This window comes from Pogona vitticeps, chromosome 5, assembly GCF_051106095.1.
Source record: "Pogona vitticeps strain Pit_001003342236 chromosome 5, PviZW2.1, whole genome shotgun sequence".
Classification (NCBI taxonomy): domain Eukaryota; kingdom Metazoa; phylum Chordata; class Lepidosauria; order Squamata; family Agamidae; genus Pogona; species Pogona vitticeps.
Genome location: NC_135787.1, coordinates 153,792,260 through 153,809,387, shown reverse-complemented (window position 1 = coordinate 153,809,387; position 17,128 = coordinate 153,792,260). Strand labels below are relative to the sequence as shown.

The window sequence follows — 17,128 nt, the reverse complement described above, 5'->3', positions numbered from 1 at the left end:
CCTACCCCCCAAAATAAGCCCCAGTTAAGTGAAACCCTGCCCTCTACCACTGTGCAGCAACCAAATGACATGACTATATTTGAATAAACATAGTTTGTTGTACATGAAAAAAAACACATTCCCTGAAAATAAGCCCTAATGCATTTTTGGAGCAAAAATTAATATAAGACCTTGTCTTATTTTTGTGGAAACACAGTAGTTCTGATCTTAACATGTTGTATTAGACTCAGAGCTACATGGATTAGCCTCCCACCAAATGGATACACCTATGGATGGGGAAAAGGAATTGATCTCCTTTGGTCTTTCGCCCATTTGCAGTTCCCTGTACCCGTGAAAATGTGCAGTAGAAGTTTGGGGACCCTCCAGAATAGTATTGAAGACAGTACTGAGAGCTATAGGTTGAAGGAGGAGGAATTATTGCTGCCCTGACCATTCCTTCAACAGTTACACTTGATCCTGGATCCTTTGGCCAACAGAAAGAGCTTTTCTATTTGTAGAAAGCCAGTTGTGGATCCAGTGCATAGTAATCTATTGTTTGAGCAGTGGTGTTGCAGAAAGTCTTGAACACCTTCTCAAATTCTGCTTTAGTGAGCAACTGTAAGTCAAAGAAATGGCCCGTATCTGGCAAGTCAAACTGACAGCATTGACTTTTACTCCAGGTCTGTAGAAGTGGAACAAACAGGGCTTGAGAGGATCAGAGAATATTTGGAAGTCCATAGAGGCCTAGTCACTACACTGTCATCAGAAACTATAGCAAAGCATGACCAAACGTACACTCACCAGATTAGATAAAAACTACAGCTCTTTTCAGATAAGCCTGAAAATATAGAGGGCTAGAAAATTGTGTTGTGGGATAGGGTGCGCATGTAAGTCGTATCCTCATATTGCAGCCACACTAGGGAATGAAGCACTTTGCTTTTTCGCAACAAAGTTCTGCAAAGATGCTTGTAAATGTGTCCAGCTGAATCTGCTTAGGACACATGTGTGTTCAAGAGCACTGACTCAAAAGAACCTCTGCAGACCTTTGGGGTGAATATCTGAATGTCTGGCTTCTGGGTGGGGACCTAGGGGCAGAGTTTATGTGCACCCCCATGTCACTGCCACATACTTAGTCCTCCATTTATCAGTCACCTGCAAGGCTTATGTGTGAGTGGAACCTGCAGATAGGACACTATTGAGGGAAGGGAGAGGTGATTTTTATTAGTTGTTATTATAGTCCCCCACCCCCTGCTGTGCCACCTTAGGAAGTGACAGGGTGCATGGAAACTTAAGGGTACTCCCAGGAGGGCATTTTGTTCTTCCTGTCCCTTCCATGAACACAAGGAGTCCTTCAATTCCTGGCAGGACAAGGCTTAATCCAGGCCATTTTATCAACAGCATGAACTAGTTAGGCAGCTTAATGTTAAGTATATGTTAAAAGAACACTTTATCCATGTCATAAATTTGCCACCAAGCATAAGGTCAAAGTCACACTGTATCACACAGTGCAACTTCCTTCAAATGTGGTGGCGTACCTTTTTAAGGCAAACAATTTTACCCTGTTTTAGCAATCATTCATATAAGACATAAAAAGATCCCTACACATGCCAAGAGTTTTTGGTTACTACTCTACTGCACTGACAGAACTGACATTACTTTAGCGTCCAAGCCCTAATTACAATAGTGCCTCGCTTGACGAGGATAATTCGTTGCGTTGAAATCGCTGTTAAGCGAAATCCTCGTCAAGCGAAATAAAAAGGCCATTGAAATGCATTGAAAACCAGTTCAATGTGTTCCAATGGGCTAAATACTTCAGCGTCCAGCGAAGATCCTCCATAGGGGCAGCCATTTTCAGTGCCTGTAAAGCGAGGAATCTGTCCTAAATCACAGCGGAGAGCCATTTTGCACAGCAGGCAGCCATTTTAGAGCCACCGATCAGCTGTTTTAAAATCGTTGTCAAGCAAAAAATCGGTTCCCGAAGCAGGGAACCAATCATCATTAAACAATTTTTCCCTATTAGAACATTGTTTTGTAATCGTTAAGCGAGGCACCACTGTAAATGGATGTAAATTTGTGTGAGGGGAAAAAAGCCTTGCTCTACCCACCATACAAACATGGACAGAATATTCATGCTACAATAAATTCAAGACACCTGATAGAATTTTTTGCTCATTATCAAGTTCTAACATTTAATAAGTATATAATTTTTACCTTGTAAACACTGGCAACTGGGACTGAATAACCTGGACTCTGATCACTACAAGGAGCAGAGTACTGAACATGAGAACAATTAGTTTCAACAGCATCTGGAGCATACAATAGGGAATACTGCCTTTGCCTCGGAGAATATGTAAGACTGTATCCCAAAGAATGGGCAAAGTATACTGTGAATGCAAAGAGAGATGTAAAGGTTTTAGATGAACCAAACTATTAGCCACATGTACCGAACTCAAGACAATATGTTTATCACTAGTTCAAATTTATATGCCTCTTTATACTACTACAATCCCCATAATGGCTTACAGTAAAACCTAAATCAAGTAGAAAGGGGAGTGGGAGACAATATCAGATGAAATAAGCAAGATAAATATGGCCAATGAGTCTCACAGATGTATCGCAAATAATGTCACTATTCACCTTAAAAACAACAACAATGAATTGCAGCTCCTAGAAAACATCATGCCTGCTCTAAAAAGTCTAAATAAAGAGATCATAGCTGCTGGACAAAGTGTTTTCTCCAATTTCACAGATTCCTAAGGTTGGTCACAGCTGACTGCCATCACTAGGACAGCTCACAGAAGGGCAATGGGATGTGGTAGCTGCTATAAACTTTGTACTGATGCCACTGTTGAATTATTTAAAACATTCTTTTTCTTGCACTTCTGAAAAGGGGTGCTTTAGAATATGAAGACTAACCTTATTTCATGGGACAAATTTATTTATATACACAATTAACTGGTAGTTTTAAAAAAATCTGAAGATTAAAGATGCACAAAAGCTTTGATATGAAATGTTATTAGTTGACAACATTGTATGAACATTTGGCTTACTTTTAGGGTTACCTGAGAGGCAACCACTATATACAAGTTTAAGAGAGACATCATTTCTAAGAGGACATAATATTTAGTGCCCATCATTTACCCCTGATGCCTCTAAACAAATTTCTAAGAAACCAGTTTTAATTAACAAAATAGCATCTCCTTCATATAAGCTAGCCATTAGCCATATGGACTGAGGATCACAGGAGATGTAGCCCAACATGTCTAGAGAGCACCAGATTGGGGATGCTAGTTTAGCACTTATAAAGTTCCTTTATAAGTGATATTTAACTGAATGCACACAAGTTTCTTATTGTGATCACTGGGACAAAAGTTTTTAACTCTAAATTGATCATGATTGCAGATATGCTTTATACAGCAATAAGAGAAATTTTCTTGTTTTCAATAAGCTTTCAGTATTCAACCTATAATCCATACATCTAATAAATTCAGTGCACATTATTGTAGCAGTCACCTTGTCATGAATATTCAGCAGTGTATTTGCATGAACCAATAGGGAGCTGCTGGGAGGCAGAGTCAGCTAGATAGAAGGGGGACTGTAGCAGAGTGTGAGGAGAGATAAGAGTTTTGAGGGAGATAGAGAGGTTTGAAGAGAAAGGTAGATAGTTTGGCTTTTGAGGCAGAGAGGAAGTTTAAAGAGTGAATAGTCAGAGGGTTCTCTGTATTAGTTAAGATAGAAGAGGTTAAAGTAAAATACAGAACGCTTTGTATAACTTTAAGAATGTGTTTAAGAACTATTCTTAAAACAACTTGTAACCAATAAACCTGTTTCATTTCAAAGTTAAGTACCGAATAGACCTCAGTCTTTCATAGGAAACATAGTTGGTAAAGAAATCAACTGGTGGCAGCGTGGTAAAGGACGTGTTGGGATACTCATGTGAGCTCCTTGTGTGGTGAAACAAGCAGGGGCCATGGGATAATGTCACAATTATCTTTCAATAATGAAAGATTTCATCATTAACACAGTCATGATTGCCTAAGCATACTTGGAACTAAGCTGAACTTTCAAGTATTCAGGCACAGGATGAATGGAATGGTAGTACAGTATATAATCCATAATCCAGTTTACAATGTCTATGCAGAGGTTTTAAAAGACAAACTCAAATATTTTAAAAAGCCAAAAAGATTCTTTCATAGTGAAGACAGATCCAATGACAGAAGACATTCTAGAGCAGCTATTTTCAACTTTTTTTTGGCACAGCGTTAAACGCAATATGAAAGAAGTATGGGCCTAATCACAATTGCCCAAATTGCAGAACAAAACTTGTAAGGTGGTGTGTGAAAAATTGTATCCAGTCTGTGGCCTCCTTCAAATGTCCCAGGGCTCCCATTGAGAATGGCTGCTCTGGAGAATATTCTCATATTCAATTTGAAGAACATCTTTTGGGAAAGGAAAACAATTTTGTGTCTCATTCTTTGCCAGAAATATAGTTTTTAATACTTAAGTAAACAAAATAAAAGTACACTAAATTAAAAACCTGCCAACGTTTAATGAAAAACATTCTTAGTTTGGGTGCTTATATGAATTTGGTCCTCTTCTCAGCTGAGAGCTGCTGACATTGAGGATAGAGATTTCTTAACTTTCTTACTGTCTCAAAAGAGAGTCTCCATCTCCTCTTACTTCCTGACAACTCTCAGGTATACTGCAAGTGAAGTGAGGATTGTGGACTGGCATGGAATTATGGCCAAAGAATCAATGAAACAGCCCAATAGACTATAATCTTGCTCCCTTTCTAACCACAATTTTGTGCTGAGAATAAATGGAAGATGTTTTTAAACTTTTATAGGTAGTCACTTTTCAAGGAAGTGCTTCAGTATGGCCCATCGTAGGTTAAGAATGTACTGTATTTGCCGGCACACAAGTCGACCGGCCGTATAAGACGGGCCCCCCAACAGGATGAGGAGGAAGAGGGGAAACGGGAGGGTGGCGGGCGAGCGAGCACGCGGCTGGCTCAGCGGCGTGGGGCAGCGGGCAACCCGGCAGTGGCTCAGGCATGGCAGCGAGAGGGCGAGGAAGAGCAAGAGGCTGAGGAGGAGGAGGAGGAAAAGGAAAATGGGTGGGTGGTGGGCGAGCGAGCGATCTGGCTCAGCAGCAAGAGGGAGAGGAAGAAGGCAAGAGGCTGAGGAGGAAGAGGAAAAGGGAAATGGGCGGGTGGTGGGCAAGCGAGTGCGCTGGCTCAGCAGCGAGAGGGAGAGGAAGAAGGCAAGAGGCTGAGGAGGAAGAGGAGGAGGAAAAGGGAAAGGGGCGGGTGGTGGGCGAGCGAGCACGCAGCTGGCTCAGCGGTGCGCAGCCCGGCGGCGGGCTCTGGCCACTCAGGCATTGCAGGCTGTGCTTCCCTCCCTCCATCCAGACCAACTGCCTGCTTGCCTGCCCGCCTGCCTTCCTCCCCGGCCAGCGCGGCCCTGCGTCATTCAGTGCACCCGGCGTACAAGATGACCCCCCCACTTGGAGGCATGTTTTTTGGGCCCAAAAAGTCATCTTATACGCCGGCGAATATGGTAGGTTAACACTTCTAACAGTTAATTTCTTCTAACTGTTAATATCTCAAGTTAAGAAAATCAAGGTACAGTAGTACCATGATCCATGTAGAAACAAAAGTCTGAGGTGGATAATACTTGAAACAGCACAATAAAAAGTGACAAACAAGGTGAGTTCTTGAGTTCTCCAGAACGCTTCATCAAGTGTAAGGTAAAGGTAAAGGTCCCCCTTGACATTTAATCAGCCATGTCCGACTCTAGGGGGCGGTGCTCATCCCCGTTTCCAAGCCGTAGAGCCAGCGTTTGTCCGAAGACAGTTTCCATTTGTCACATGGCCAGTGTGACTTAGACCCGGAATGCTATTTACCTTCCCACCGAGGTTTACCTATTTATCTACTCGCATTTACATGCTTCCGAACTGCTAGATTGGCGAGGAGCTGGGACAAAGTGATGGGAGCTCACTCCATCGTGTGGATTCGATCTTACAACTGCTGGTCTTCTGACCCTGCAGCACAAAGGCATCTGCAGTGCCACCACATCCCTTCATCAGGTGTAGAGTCATGAAATTTAAACAAGAGTCTACTTTCACATATAGTGGCTTCTATAACTTCTCTCTTTGAGGAAATTTTCCTTTTTCTTTAGCACCCAAAATGTTATAAACTATACTTGACAAAAAGTTCTGGTTAATTTGTTTGTAATCTTGTTTGTTTGTTTCCCTGAAGATCCAATAAACATGTTACCCAGCTTAGTCTCTTCCATTCCAGTTATCCCTAAGTTTTAGGACCACTGCAGAGCACAAATCTGTCTTCTCTGTTTTATGTTAACTACCACATTTATTTAACAGATATGGTGATCATACAAGAGATCACTGGAAAGAATTCCAAACTGAATACTTCTGTAGTACAGAGATAAAGGGGAAACAAAGGTAATAAGTGGGAAATATTAGGTTTAGGAACAGTCTGCGATATTAAGACATTTAGAGTGTCAGTGTGTACTTGGAAATGAGTTTGCTGCTTGCCACACTGTCCAGGAATATAAACAATATTGTGTGTGATCACAAACACTATCAAACATGAACAAAACATTTAATCTAAATTGTACAGTAAATTTGTCTCCTTAAAGACCATGATTCAAGCTAGGTTTAGACTTTGTTTACACACGTAACTTACCCCTTGCGCTATAAATACTTCATAGACACAGCATATTCCTACCACTGTAATTCCCTGTTCCTTACATAATGTAGCAACAGCAACCAGAAACACAGTCACTGCAATAGGAATCCACACTGCAATGGAGAACATATAGAGAAAGTTAGTACATACAACATTTGGGAAATATAAGTGAATTTCAAGGGACAGATTAAAATACTTGTAAACTAGCTGTGATGGACAATCTCCTCTTTTGGAGGTTGGAGGTATTCACTTCTATTTTTGACTAACTGCAGTTTACCATTGCATAATAATAGCAATTACATTCCATCAAATGAATTCCAAGGTTTCTTAGGTATAATAACAAGAGCTCTATCCTGATTTATGGTTTTGTTAACATTCCCTTCTTCTGGGGGCACTCTGGGACCATAAAACAATTTAGGTGCACAGACCATGACCTGAAGTTGAATCTTTCAAACCAAGCAGAGTTACCACTAATTACTGTTTGCTGAGCTTGGATGTTTTAATAAATAATGGAAGTGAAAACTACTGCTGTCTACCACACAGCTGAAGGAGAGGATGCAGTGTGAAAGCTGGAGGATTGCAGAGATCAACTCCTGTGATAATAAGCAGTTGTTTGACATAATACCCAAATGGATACAGACTTTAAAACACACACACTTTCTCTTACAGGTTTCTGTTTTTGAGGGGGGGAAATCCCACAAAGTTGATTTTTAACAGCTATACACAGATGACAAAAGCATCCGAGGAGCTACCTCCTCCTTCTCTAAAAATAGTCTTCCATGAAGAGTGTGCTATTCATTTCCCAGCAGGCTATTTGATGGTTTAAGGCATTTGCGGAGAAATATCAGCCACATAGTTATACGTTCTCAGATGCTGCACTCTATGGACACCCATGCAGAGTCAATTGTTCTGTAACTATTACATCCACCAGGCACCTGATCTGAGGTTTTGCCTTTCTCTTGTTCGGGTGTGGAAACTGATCACTTTTTATTTATGCATCTTAATATAGATTGTATTACACCCCAGAGGAAGTGCTCAACAGAGTAACATATGTATACAAAAGATCCTCTATCCCAGAATGTATGTACAGTTAAACAAACAAACAAACAAACAAACAAACAAACAAACAAACCAAAACCCAGGTCCTGTTCATGAAAAATGCAAAAAGCAGAACAGTGTTCGAATCAGGAATATCTGGTTCTAATAGCTCACTGATAACATACATTGTTGTAAGAGTGTAACCTTCCAGAGCAGGTTGGAAAATTGCAGCATATTGAATCTGCAAAAAGGGCAGGCAGCCCACAACCTAGTTTCCAATTTCAAAATTTCTTTTATGAGAAATCCGTTCAGACTTCTGGCAAGGGTGAACTGCCCTTTCTCTGAAGACGTGTTCTCAAACACATGACAGCTTATGAAAAATAAAAACTAGCTTGTCTTAAAGGTGCTATAAGGCTTCTGGCTTCTCTTGTGCTACAACAGACTAAAATGGCTACCGGCTAGAGAGAGAGAGAGAGAGAGAAAAGGGGGGAGGCAAGGAGGGAAGAGAGGCAGGGAGATAATGAGAAAGCCACCAGTTTTGTCTCTGACCCTGACTATGGTCAACATGCAATCCATGACAGTTTACCCATCAGATAATGACAACCTGCAAAAGAAAAAAAGTTACTTCCCTTATAGAAGGAAAAAGGCACATTATGGATCAATATACACTATGGGGCAGTTTTAAAAATATCCTGCTTTTAAGAACTATTTGCCCTGATCATCTGTTGGGTTTTTTAAACAAAGAGAGGAAAATGTACAAAACTGATGGTAGGTGTTTACCTATAGTATTATCTGGCCCTCGGGATTTCGTATATGACAAAAAAGCTGCTAGGAAGAAAATAGAAGAGAGAAGCTCTGCTCTGCCCACCACACCCGTTACCTACACAGAAAAAGAAGAAGAGACAGTTAGCAGGTTATATGCTCCCAATACCCCTTTTGATGATTAGCATATCCGTTCATCTACTGCAGGCTTGTCCAACCTGCGGCCCGAGGGCCGCATGCGGCCCAGGTCAGCTCGTAATGCGGCCCAGTGCAATTTTTTATTTTTAAAGAAATTCCAAAGTTTCAAGTTACACTGCCAGCACTTGCAGCTGGAATGTGGCCGGGGCATGTCACAACAGTAGAGGGGGAGAGAGGGAAGGAAGGAAGGAGTGGGAGGGGAAGGGACAGGGGGGCTGCGTGACTTCATTGCGCCATTCCCATCAATAGGTGGACCCCCTCTCGGCCCCATAAAGCCGCCGGAGTCGAAGCTGGCAGCCTCTGCTGTCTGAGATTGCAGCTGCCGTTAAACGCGCTTGGAGCGGGGCTGTGGACGATGGCTAGGGCTGCCCCCCCCCATGCGGCCCAAACCAAATGTATGTGTGGCCCAAACCACATTTTCATCTTCTAATGTGGCCCAGGGAAGGTGAAAGGTTGGACACCCCTGATCTACTGTGTTAATGATCGAGCCTGATGGCCAAACTGTCATTTGGTGAACTGTTTGGGCAATAAAAGCCAACTTTGCAAATAACAACAAAGAATACAAGGTGCATATATTCCTTGGGGATACCAGTACCACTGAAGAACCTAAAACAAACACAAAGAGAAAGCTTTTCTTTCGCCTATCAATGAATATCAAAGGCAGAGCTTGTGTGCCCTCATGTGGCTAACAGATGGAAGTGCCCACATTCTAATTCAGTTTAATTTGATATTTACTTGCTTGATTAGGCAAGCAAGCACGCTGTCAGATTACTCAAATTAACTCATTATATTTTTGGCATGCTGTACAAAATGGGAGACTGACATACAAGGAAGCCAAAGATCAGCTTTAAATTAGGAAAACTTGAACAGTGCAATAAGGCAATTCTAGATCAATGGTTCCCAACCTTGCGTACCCAGATGATACCGGACTGCAACTCCCGAAAGCCTTCACCATTAGTTGCACTGGCAGGATTTATGGGAGTTGCAGTCCAATAACATCTTGGTACCCAAGGATGGGAATCAGTGGCCCAGACCAATGTCAATGTCTGGTAGTGGCCTTACTGGATTTCAAGCTTCTTTCCTGGCCCTACCTGGAGATGCTGATTGCAGAACCTAGAACATTCTATGTGTAAAGTATGAATTTTCTCACTAATCTAGGGCCCTTCTGTCTAAGGTACATACATGCATCAGAGAATCATTGAGATATGACTACAGCTGGATTACAATGAAGTGTTTCTTCATGTCAAACACTGATCAGCTGTACATTTACCTTGCACTTTAAATTCAGAGTTAAACCTCTGTGTTCATTTGTCAAGCTGTCTGAGTAAAATTGGTTTCTATTTCGCTTCAAAATATTGGGTTATACTGCTATAAGAGGTTACTCTTATAAAGTGGTGCCCCGCTTAGCGTTGTTAATCCGTGCAGCAAAAAATCACTGCTAAGCGATAACACTGCTAAACGAAAATAAAAAGCCCACAGAAACACATTAAAATGCGATTAATGCATTCCTATGGGCTAAAAACTCACCTTTAAGCGAAGATCCTCCATAGCGCCGCCATTTTCGGTGCCTCTAAAGCGAGGTAACTGTGCCTGAAAACAGCGGGCGGCCATTTTGTTTACCCGGCGGCTATTTTGAAACCGCCGATCAGCTGGCCGAAAATGGGGGCTTTGCGATGATCGCAGGGAAGCGATCATCGCAAAGTGAATTTCCCCCATAGGGACCATCGCAAAGCGATCATTTTGCGATGGCGAAAAGTCCATTGCAAAGTGATTTCGTCACTATATGGAGCAATCGCTATGCGAGGCACCACTGTACTGCTATAAACATCCAAGGTTAAATCACATTTTGCAAATCTACCACTTTTTTGGAATATATTTCATAGAGAATCAGGAAAATAAAATTTATGACAATCTATCAAGATGATATGAAGCATCTGACCTCAAGCCAGACCCCTGGTCCATGTAGTTTAGTATCATTTAAACTAGAGGTAGGCAATGTTGTTGTTTTGAATGATATACTGCTCCATGGTCCTAAAGCACTCTCTGTTCTATAGCCTAATTACGCAAACAACACTTTGCCCCCACAGCAAGCTGAATACTCATTTTACTGACCTTGGAAAGATGGAAGGCTGAGTCAGCCTTGAGCCAGCTACCTAAATTTGCTGGGATTAAACAAAGGTCATGAGAAGATGCTTGACTGCAGTATTGCAGTTTAACCACTGCACCATGGGGCTCTTTCCCTGGCTAGTGTGTGGACCAATTCTACCCCTTGGTATCTGGGACGGGTACTCCCTTCCTCCCAGATAGAGGGGCATGACAAGAACAAAAAAAAAAATGACTTGACATATAAAGGAAGGCAGAAGATATGTGAGATCTTAGAAACAGGGAAGACCACCTATTCACTAATTTGCGGCTTCCAGGTTTCAGACACAAATCTTCTGTATTGGAACCCAGAGAAGAAAGGGACTGAACAGAGGCCCTTTTGAATGGAAAACATACATTCTGCCTCTGAGCTTTCTTCCATTCCCTGACAGCACAAGAAATAAAAGGGGGAAGCAAATGATATATGAATCTAGACCATTCGTTTGGAGGAGACATTTATACCTACAAACTATGCATACAACACAGTTATTTTCTTTGTAGCTACCCCTGTTGCAGATCTTACCATCAACCAGGAAGGCTCCCTTTAAAGCCAAGAAACAGCTTGCCTCAATGTCTGTGTGAGGCACGGAAGGAAAGCCTGCTGCATGTCTTAGAACTTTCGTATATACCTAATAGGCTCCTGGAGATGGCAGCCTTGAATTTTCAGTAGGTAAGTTAAAAACATACATAGAAAATCCACACTGCATCTCCTTTGAACTTTGTTCATTCATCTAATGCAATTTTATCTGCATAGATTCCATGTAAACTTGACAGGTGCCAGTAGGAGCTTTTTCCCCCAGCGCAAATAAAACTTGAATGTTAAATGCAAAATCATATTTTACTGGGTCTGGGAACTGTGGTCATATTATACCAGAGCCACTATTCCTTAAACTCACCCTCACCCCCATCTGCTTCCAAGTACGTACATTTTCTTGCACTGATCTTAATCTTCAAAGCCCCTAATGGCTGAGGATGAGTTTGATCCCCTTCTTTTGTATGATCCTAAAGATCTCTTTAGGAATGTGATTAATCATCATGGAGAGGGCCATGGTGGCGGAGGCATTCAGAGTTCTGAACAGCCTTCTCTAGAAAGGTCCACATGACACCTTCTTTATTGTCCTTCTCGTGACAGGGGAACCACCTTTTAAATCACCTATACCTAACATTACATGACCTAACATTCTAAAAAATGTTTACGTATTAACTTTTAAATTATGAGATGCTAATTGGTCTTATCTTATAATTGAATATTGAATTTTATTCTCAGTACCTCAAGAACATGGAGATGGCAACCATGAAAAAATGTTAAATAAAATATATTTAGCTGGACCCTCAGTGCAAATGAAGCAAAAATACTGCTGGTTGGCAGACTGATTCAAGAAAATGCATACAGGCTGTTTTGGACAAGGCTGTGTCTCTTGCACTCACAGCTTGAGACATATCGTTCCTTCAGACTCTAGAAATAGCTGGCATGAGACTAGGCCCTTCCTTGGAACACTCAAGTAAGTCTTTGTGAGCCCCAGATGTTACTACTGTAACACACAGTGGCCAGAATCCTACTGCCAGCTTACATTTGCATAACAAAATGCATAAAAGTTTTGGCAGGAAATTGCAGCTCATTTCTGAGATGATGGTTGCTTTCCAAAGCTTACACCATTTTTCTTACACAAGTATAAAACAACAATAGGGCTGTGTCCTCTCTGTGGAAGAAATCTTGAAATATGTTTAGGAAACCCATTTACTGAAAATATCCACTACTAGGTTATTGGCTGGAAAAGGTTGACTGTGAACAAATAATCTTGGGGTTGTTTGAACTTCACTCAATACCTGTTTTTTTTCCTTTTTCATTTCACATCCAGTCACTGATTTTTACTAGGCATGACAGGAATTGCAGTCCAACAAAACATAGAGGGTCATGTGTTCCATGATATGCACTGCAGAATGTACCGCTGCACCCAAAGAATAAATGCAAATTCTAGGTTTGATTCACAAATCTTGTTTCATCTATTCAGTCTGTCTTTCATTAGATTAAACGAATAACTGTTTTGTCCTACTTTCACTCCTCAAAACATTAAAAAAAGTATTTTCATTCCACTTAAGGAATTTTATATTCCTTCCATTAGTACAAACTCAAGTGTCTTATTAGGTGTACTTACTGCTTCAGTATGTATTGGATGTACAGCAAATAGTAACGATACCACCAAGCTGCTCTTGTTGTCCAAGAAAAGCTTACAGACCTTGAGGAAGACTATACAAACAATTGCATGAAAGACAACGTTCAGGAAGTGGTAAGAAACAGCATTTAACTCGCTGAACAGGTAGTTCAAACGGAATGTGAGAACAGTGAGCGGCCGATACGACTTATGACTTCTCTCCTAAATAACAAAACACATAAACAGATTTGCTTATAGATTTTTTTAAAAAAAACATTACTTTTTTTAAAAAGCAAATAATTAAAAATTATTTAAAACTGCAGTCTAAAGCTGATCAGGCTACAAAGGGCAGAATCCTATTGCACGATGTGATTGCATCACATGGATTGTTTTGAAGGGCAACCTCTGTACTCCCCCAAATCCATCACTTGAGCAAATGACTGTGCACGTGATATCCCCAAAGGATTTTGGCCAAATAATTTAGGCAATCTCCTTAAAGACCAAAATGAAAACCCAAACACCCAAAAGATCCAATTTTCATAAATCTGCTGAACAGGTCACAAGTAGTAAGAGCCTTTAACCACCAGCAAGTCTGTTCTCTTCCAGATCCTCTCTCTTAAATTCTCAGTGCCCTGACTGTGCTGTTACTATGCCAGAGATGTAGAACTTGTGTTTCTTTAGATCAGTGGCACCTGTTATTTCTAACGTTTCAAGAACACCTGGGTTACCGAAAGCTGGGAACCACTGCTCTAGATGTTGTTGAACTACAACTTCCACTAGCCCTAGTTAATCAATCCAATGGTGAGGGATAATGAGAGCTGCTGCCCAACAAGATAGATGGGAGAAACATGACATGAGACCCTCTTTCCTGGCATACAGAAGATATATTTTTATGCCCTTCTGAACTTTGGATGCACTTCCACTGATTCTGCTTAGAAATTCAGTAGGGTATGAAGAAGAACAATTTTTTCCATGGGTTGTTTACCTCAAATAATTGCAGTATTACAGTTTTTTACAGTTTTGCAACTAGGCATTACAAACAGAAGGTACAACACTCATTCATCACTGTTTTGTAATGTATCATCTTCTGGTAGTGTGCAAGTTATAAATGTGACTGTTATGGATTAATTTCATTACAGATTTTGAAACAGTTCTTAATTTTTTTTCAGTAAGTAGAAATCAGTTACCTCAGACATAGGAGTCCCCCAGAAGTCATTCAGGAAGAGGTTTTTTAAAGGAGTAGAAGGATGCAGGTCTTTATTGTCCAAAATTGCTGAAACATCATCAAAAACAAAGCCACAAAACAGACTGTTCCAATAACAAGCTGCCACGGCTCCAATAATTAATACAATTTCCTTCGGACTAATGAACGCCATCTTCTCCAGGACTCTCAGAAACAATATCTGGAAAACAGACCCAAGAATGCTTTACACATTTGTTGTCATTAAAACAAGCATTTGAAGATTACCTTAGAACAACATGTATGGTTTGCCCCAAGCAATCAGCACCCAAGCTCTTTGATGAAAACAGGTTAGAAAACATTTCATCACAGCTTTTATGCAACCCAAATAAATCAATCTATGGCGTGCAGTTAAAACCAAGCCCTATTGTACACAAATTGTGGGATTGAGAATGAATCCACTGGCTTGCAATGACAAATTATTCTGAATGACAGTTTAAAATGCTAATAATCTCTATAATAATTACTATAATATTTTAAACTACACAAGGACTTGAGTTACTATACAACAGGCTTTTTGCAGGTTATAGTTCTCTATTATCAAACAAAGACGTATTTTCAGGACAGAAAGGTGAGGTAGTCATGCATCTTAGGAAATAATTTTGTAGTGTGAGTGTAGAACTCTCGTGTTCCATTTAACTTCTTAACCCTCACATATTTATGGTCCATAAGGTTCACCAAAAAAGCAAACTATTATCCTAGTGGCTGTTGCTTATAGAAGCACCAGACCATTTTTCTTGTACAGTAGTTAAAATGCAGGTGGGACAAGAGCCTAAACAAACATTTTAGAACAGTAGTTTCCAACTCCTGGTCCCCAGCTGTTCTTGGACTACAATGCTCAGAAGTTTTCACCACTAGCTATGCTGACCAGGATTTCTGAGTCGTAGTCCAAAAACATCTGGGCCACAAAGTTGGGAACCACTGTTTTAGAGGCAAACTAGCATCTATCAACAAGCTTTGTTTTGTGTTCCAAAGAAAGGATTCTAACCCTGATAAAATTAGAATCCTCACAAACATTTTTTACATGAAAACAAATATACTATGGGAAAGATTTGGGGAGCAGTAATTTAGCTGTTCAAAACTGGTCTATTGTCTAGTCACTACTTTAAAAAAAACTTACCACTCAAGCACAGTGTTTCTTCACTTATCTATTCCCTCCCGAAGGAGTAATTTTACAACAGGCTTAATCCATATTGACCTCAGTAACTGCTATCAGATTGGGGTGTGTGTGGACCTTTAATAGAAATACAGAATTGTTGTAGGAGAGAATGATAAAAATATATATTTAAAAGATATATTACCAAATGCACTGTGATTTGTGATACCATTACATAGCTTCCTTAAACAAGAACTGACAGGTTTGTTTGTTTTGTTTTTACAGTAAAAAAATGACACTGAAATGGTCACAGGTAAACCTATCTTCCAAGAAAATAATCTGGAAAAATGTCCAATGCCTGTTCACACTTTACAGTACTGCCAGACACTTTGGTCTGCTTGGGCCAGCAGTTCAATAGACATGAAAATCAAAACACTGGGGCAAAAGCCGATTAGCTCCTGGTTTCTGGAAAGAGATCACTTTTTGAGAGGAAAGGGAAATTCTCTAAAACAAGCAGCAGGGCCTCATGCACCCAAACTACCTTCCTACATCCCAGCATGTCCATTCAAAAGGATCTTTGACAGCAAATCAGGAAAACTTCAGTGCCTGGTGCCAATCAAGAGTGGACAGAGGATTGGAGATATGTAGCCTAATCTTATGCAGGCTTGGTGCATTTAAGACAATTTGGCTAGAAATCTACTAGTGTCGGCATAAAATTTGTGTAACATGCTTCAGCTAACTGATGAGATGCTGAAGTAAGTCTTGGTTACTTGTCTGGTCACAAAGCAAATTCTCCAATTGAGATGTGCCCTACTGTAAAATAGCAGTCATAAGTCGTGGCTGATGGCTGTGGCCTTTGTTTTACTGCACTTACGTGTACTGCACTGGATTGGACTACAGTGGTGCCTCGCTTAACGACGATAATCCATTCCAGGAAAATCACTGTTAAGCGAAAACATCGTAAAGAGAAATTAAAAAGCCCATTGAAACACATTGAAAACCATTCAATGCATTCCAATGGGCTGAAAACTCACTGTCCAGCGAAGATCTTCCATACGGCGGCCATTTTCGGTGCCTGTATAGCGAGGAATCTGTCCCTAAGCACAACGGGGAGCCATTTTAAGCACCCGGTGGCCATTTTGAAAACCTGACGATCAGCTGTTTTTGATCGTTGTAAAGCAAAAATCGGTTCCTGAAGCAGGGAACTGATCATTGCTAAGCGAAATTCCCCCATTTAGACCATCGCAATTGCGATCATAAGAACATCATCGTAAAGCGGATTCATCGTAATGCGGGACAATCGTTAAGCGGGGCATGACTGTATATGGCTGCAATGACATCACACTTTTCTATGGAGTTAGTAACAATATAATAGTGTTTATGTAGAATGTGAATAGGGGTAGGGTGCAAAGAAGTGCATCTCTGATGTTGTGTGACAAGTCAAACCAGCAGTCATTACTGAGGGGAGAGGACAGTCTAAACAAAAAGTTGTAAATACTGAATCTGTTTTTGAATTAGGGCTATATTTGGATGAGTGACTGCTGATAGTATGGGGTACGTTCAAAATCCTCCAGGGTAGGCTTCAGCAGTAGGTGGACCGAGAACTCCCTGAAGTACAAGTTGGATTTCGAAGGGGCAGAGGAACTAGAGACCAAATTGCTAACATATGCTTGATTATGGAAAAAGACAGAGTTCCAGAAAAACATCTACTTCTGCTTCATTGGCTATGCAAAAGACTTTGACTGTGTGGACCACAGCAAATTATGGCAAGTCCTTAAAGAAATGAGAGTGCCTGACCACCTTATCTATCT

General features: G+C 40.8%; 1 protein-coding gene across 4 annotated transcripts in view; it reads right to left on the bottom strand.

Annotated features, from left to right (window-relative positions):
* TMTC3 (transmembrane O-mannosyltransferase targeting cadherins 3) overlaps window positions 1-17,128 on the bottom strand; it is a 49,128-nt gene that overhangs the window by 26,242 nt on the left and 5,758 nt on the right. Inside the window, exons 2-7 of one of the 4 annotated variants that reach the window (XM_020777570.3) lie at window positions 15,342-15,455; window positions 14,169-14,384; window positions 12,985-13,203; window positions 8,507-8,606; window positions 6,686-6,801; window positions 2,191-2,363 (exon numbers count right to left, since the gene is read on the bottom strand). In XM_020777570.3, the coding sequence (XP_020633229.1) occupies window positions 2,191-2,363; window positions 6,686-6,801; window positions 8,507-8,606; window positions 12,985-13,203; window positions 14,169-14,357 (797 nt within the window). In that variant the 5' untranslated portion in view covers window positions 14,358-14,384; window positions 15,342-15,455. The remainder of the gene's footprint in view (window positions 1-2,190; window positions 2,364-6,685; window positions 6,802-8,506; window positions 8,607-12,984; window positions 13,204-14,168; window positions 14,385-15,341; window positions 15,456-17,128) is intronic. The other 3 variants (XM_073000298.2, XM_020777587.3, XM_078394817.1) reach the window with 3 other exon arrangements.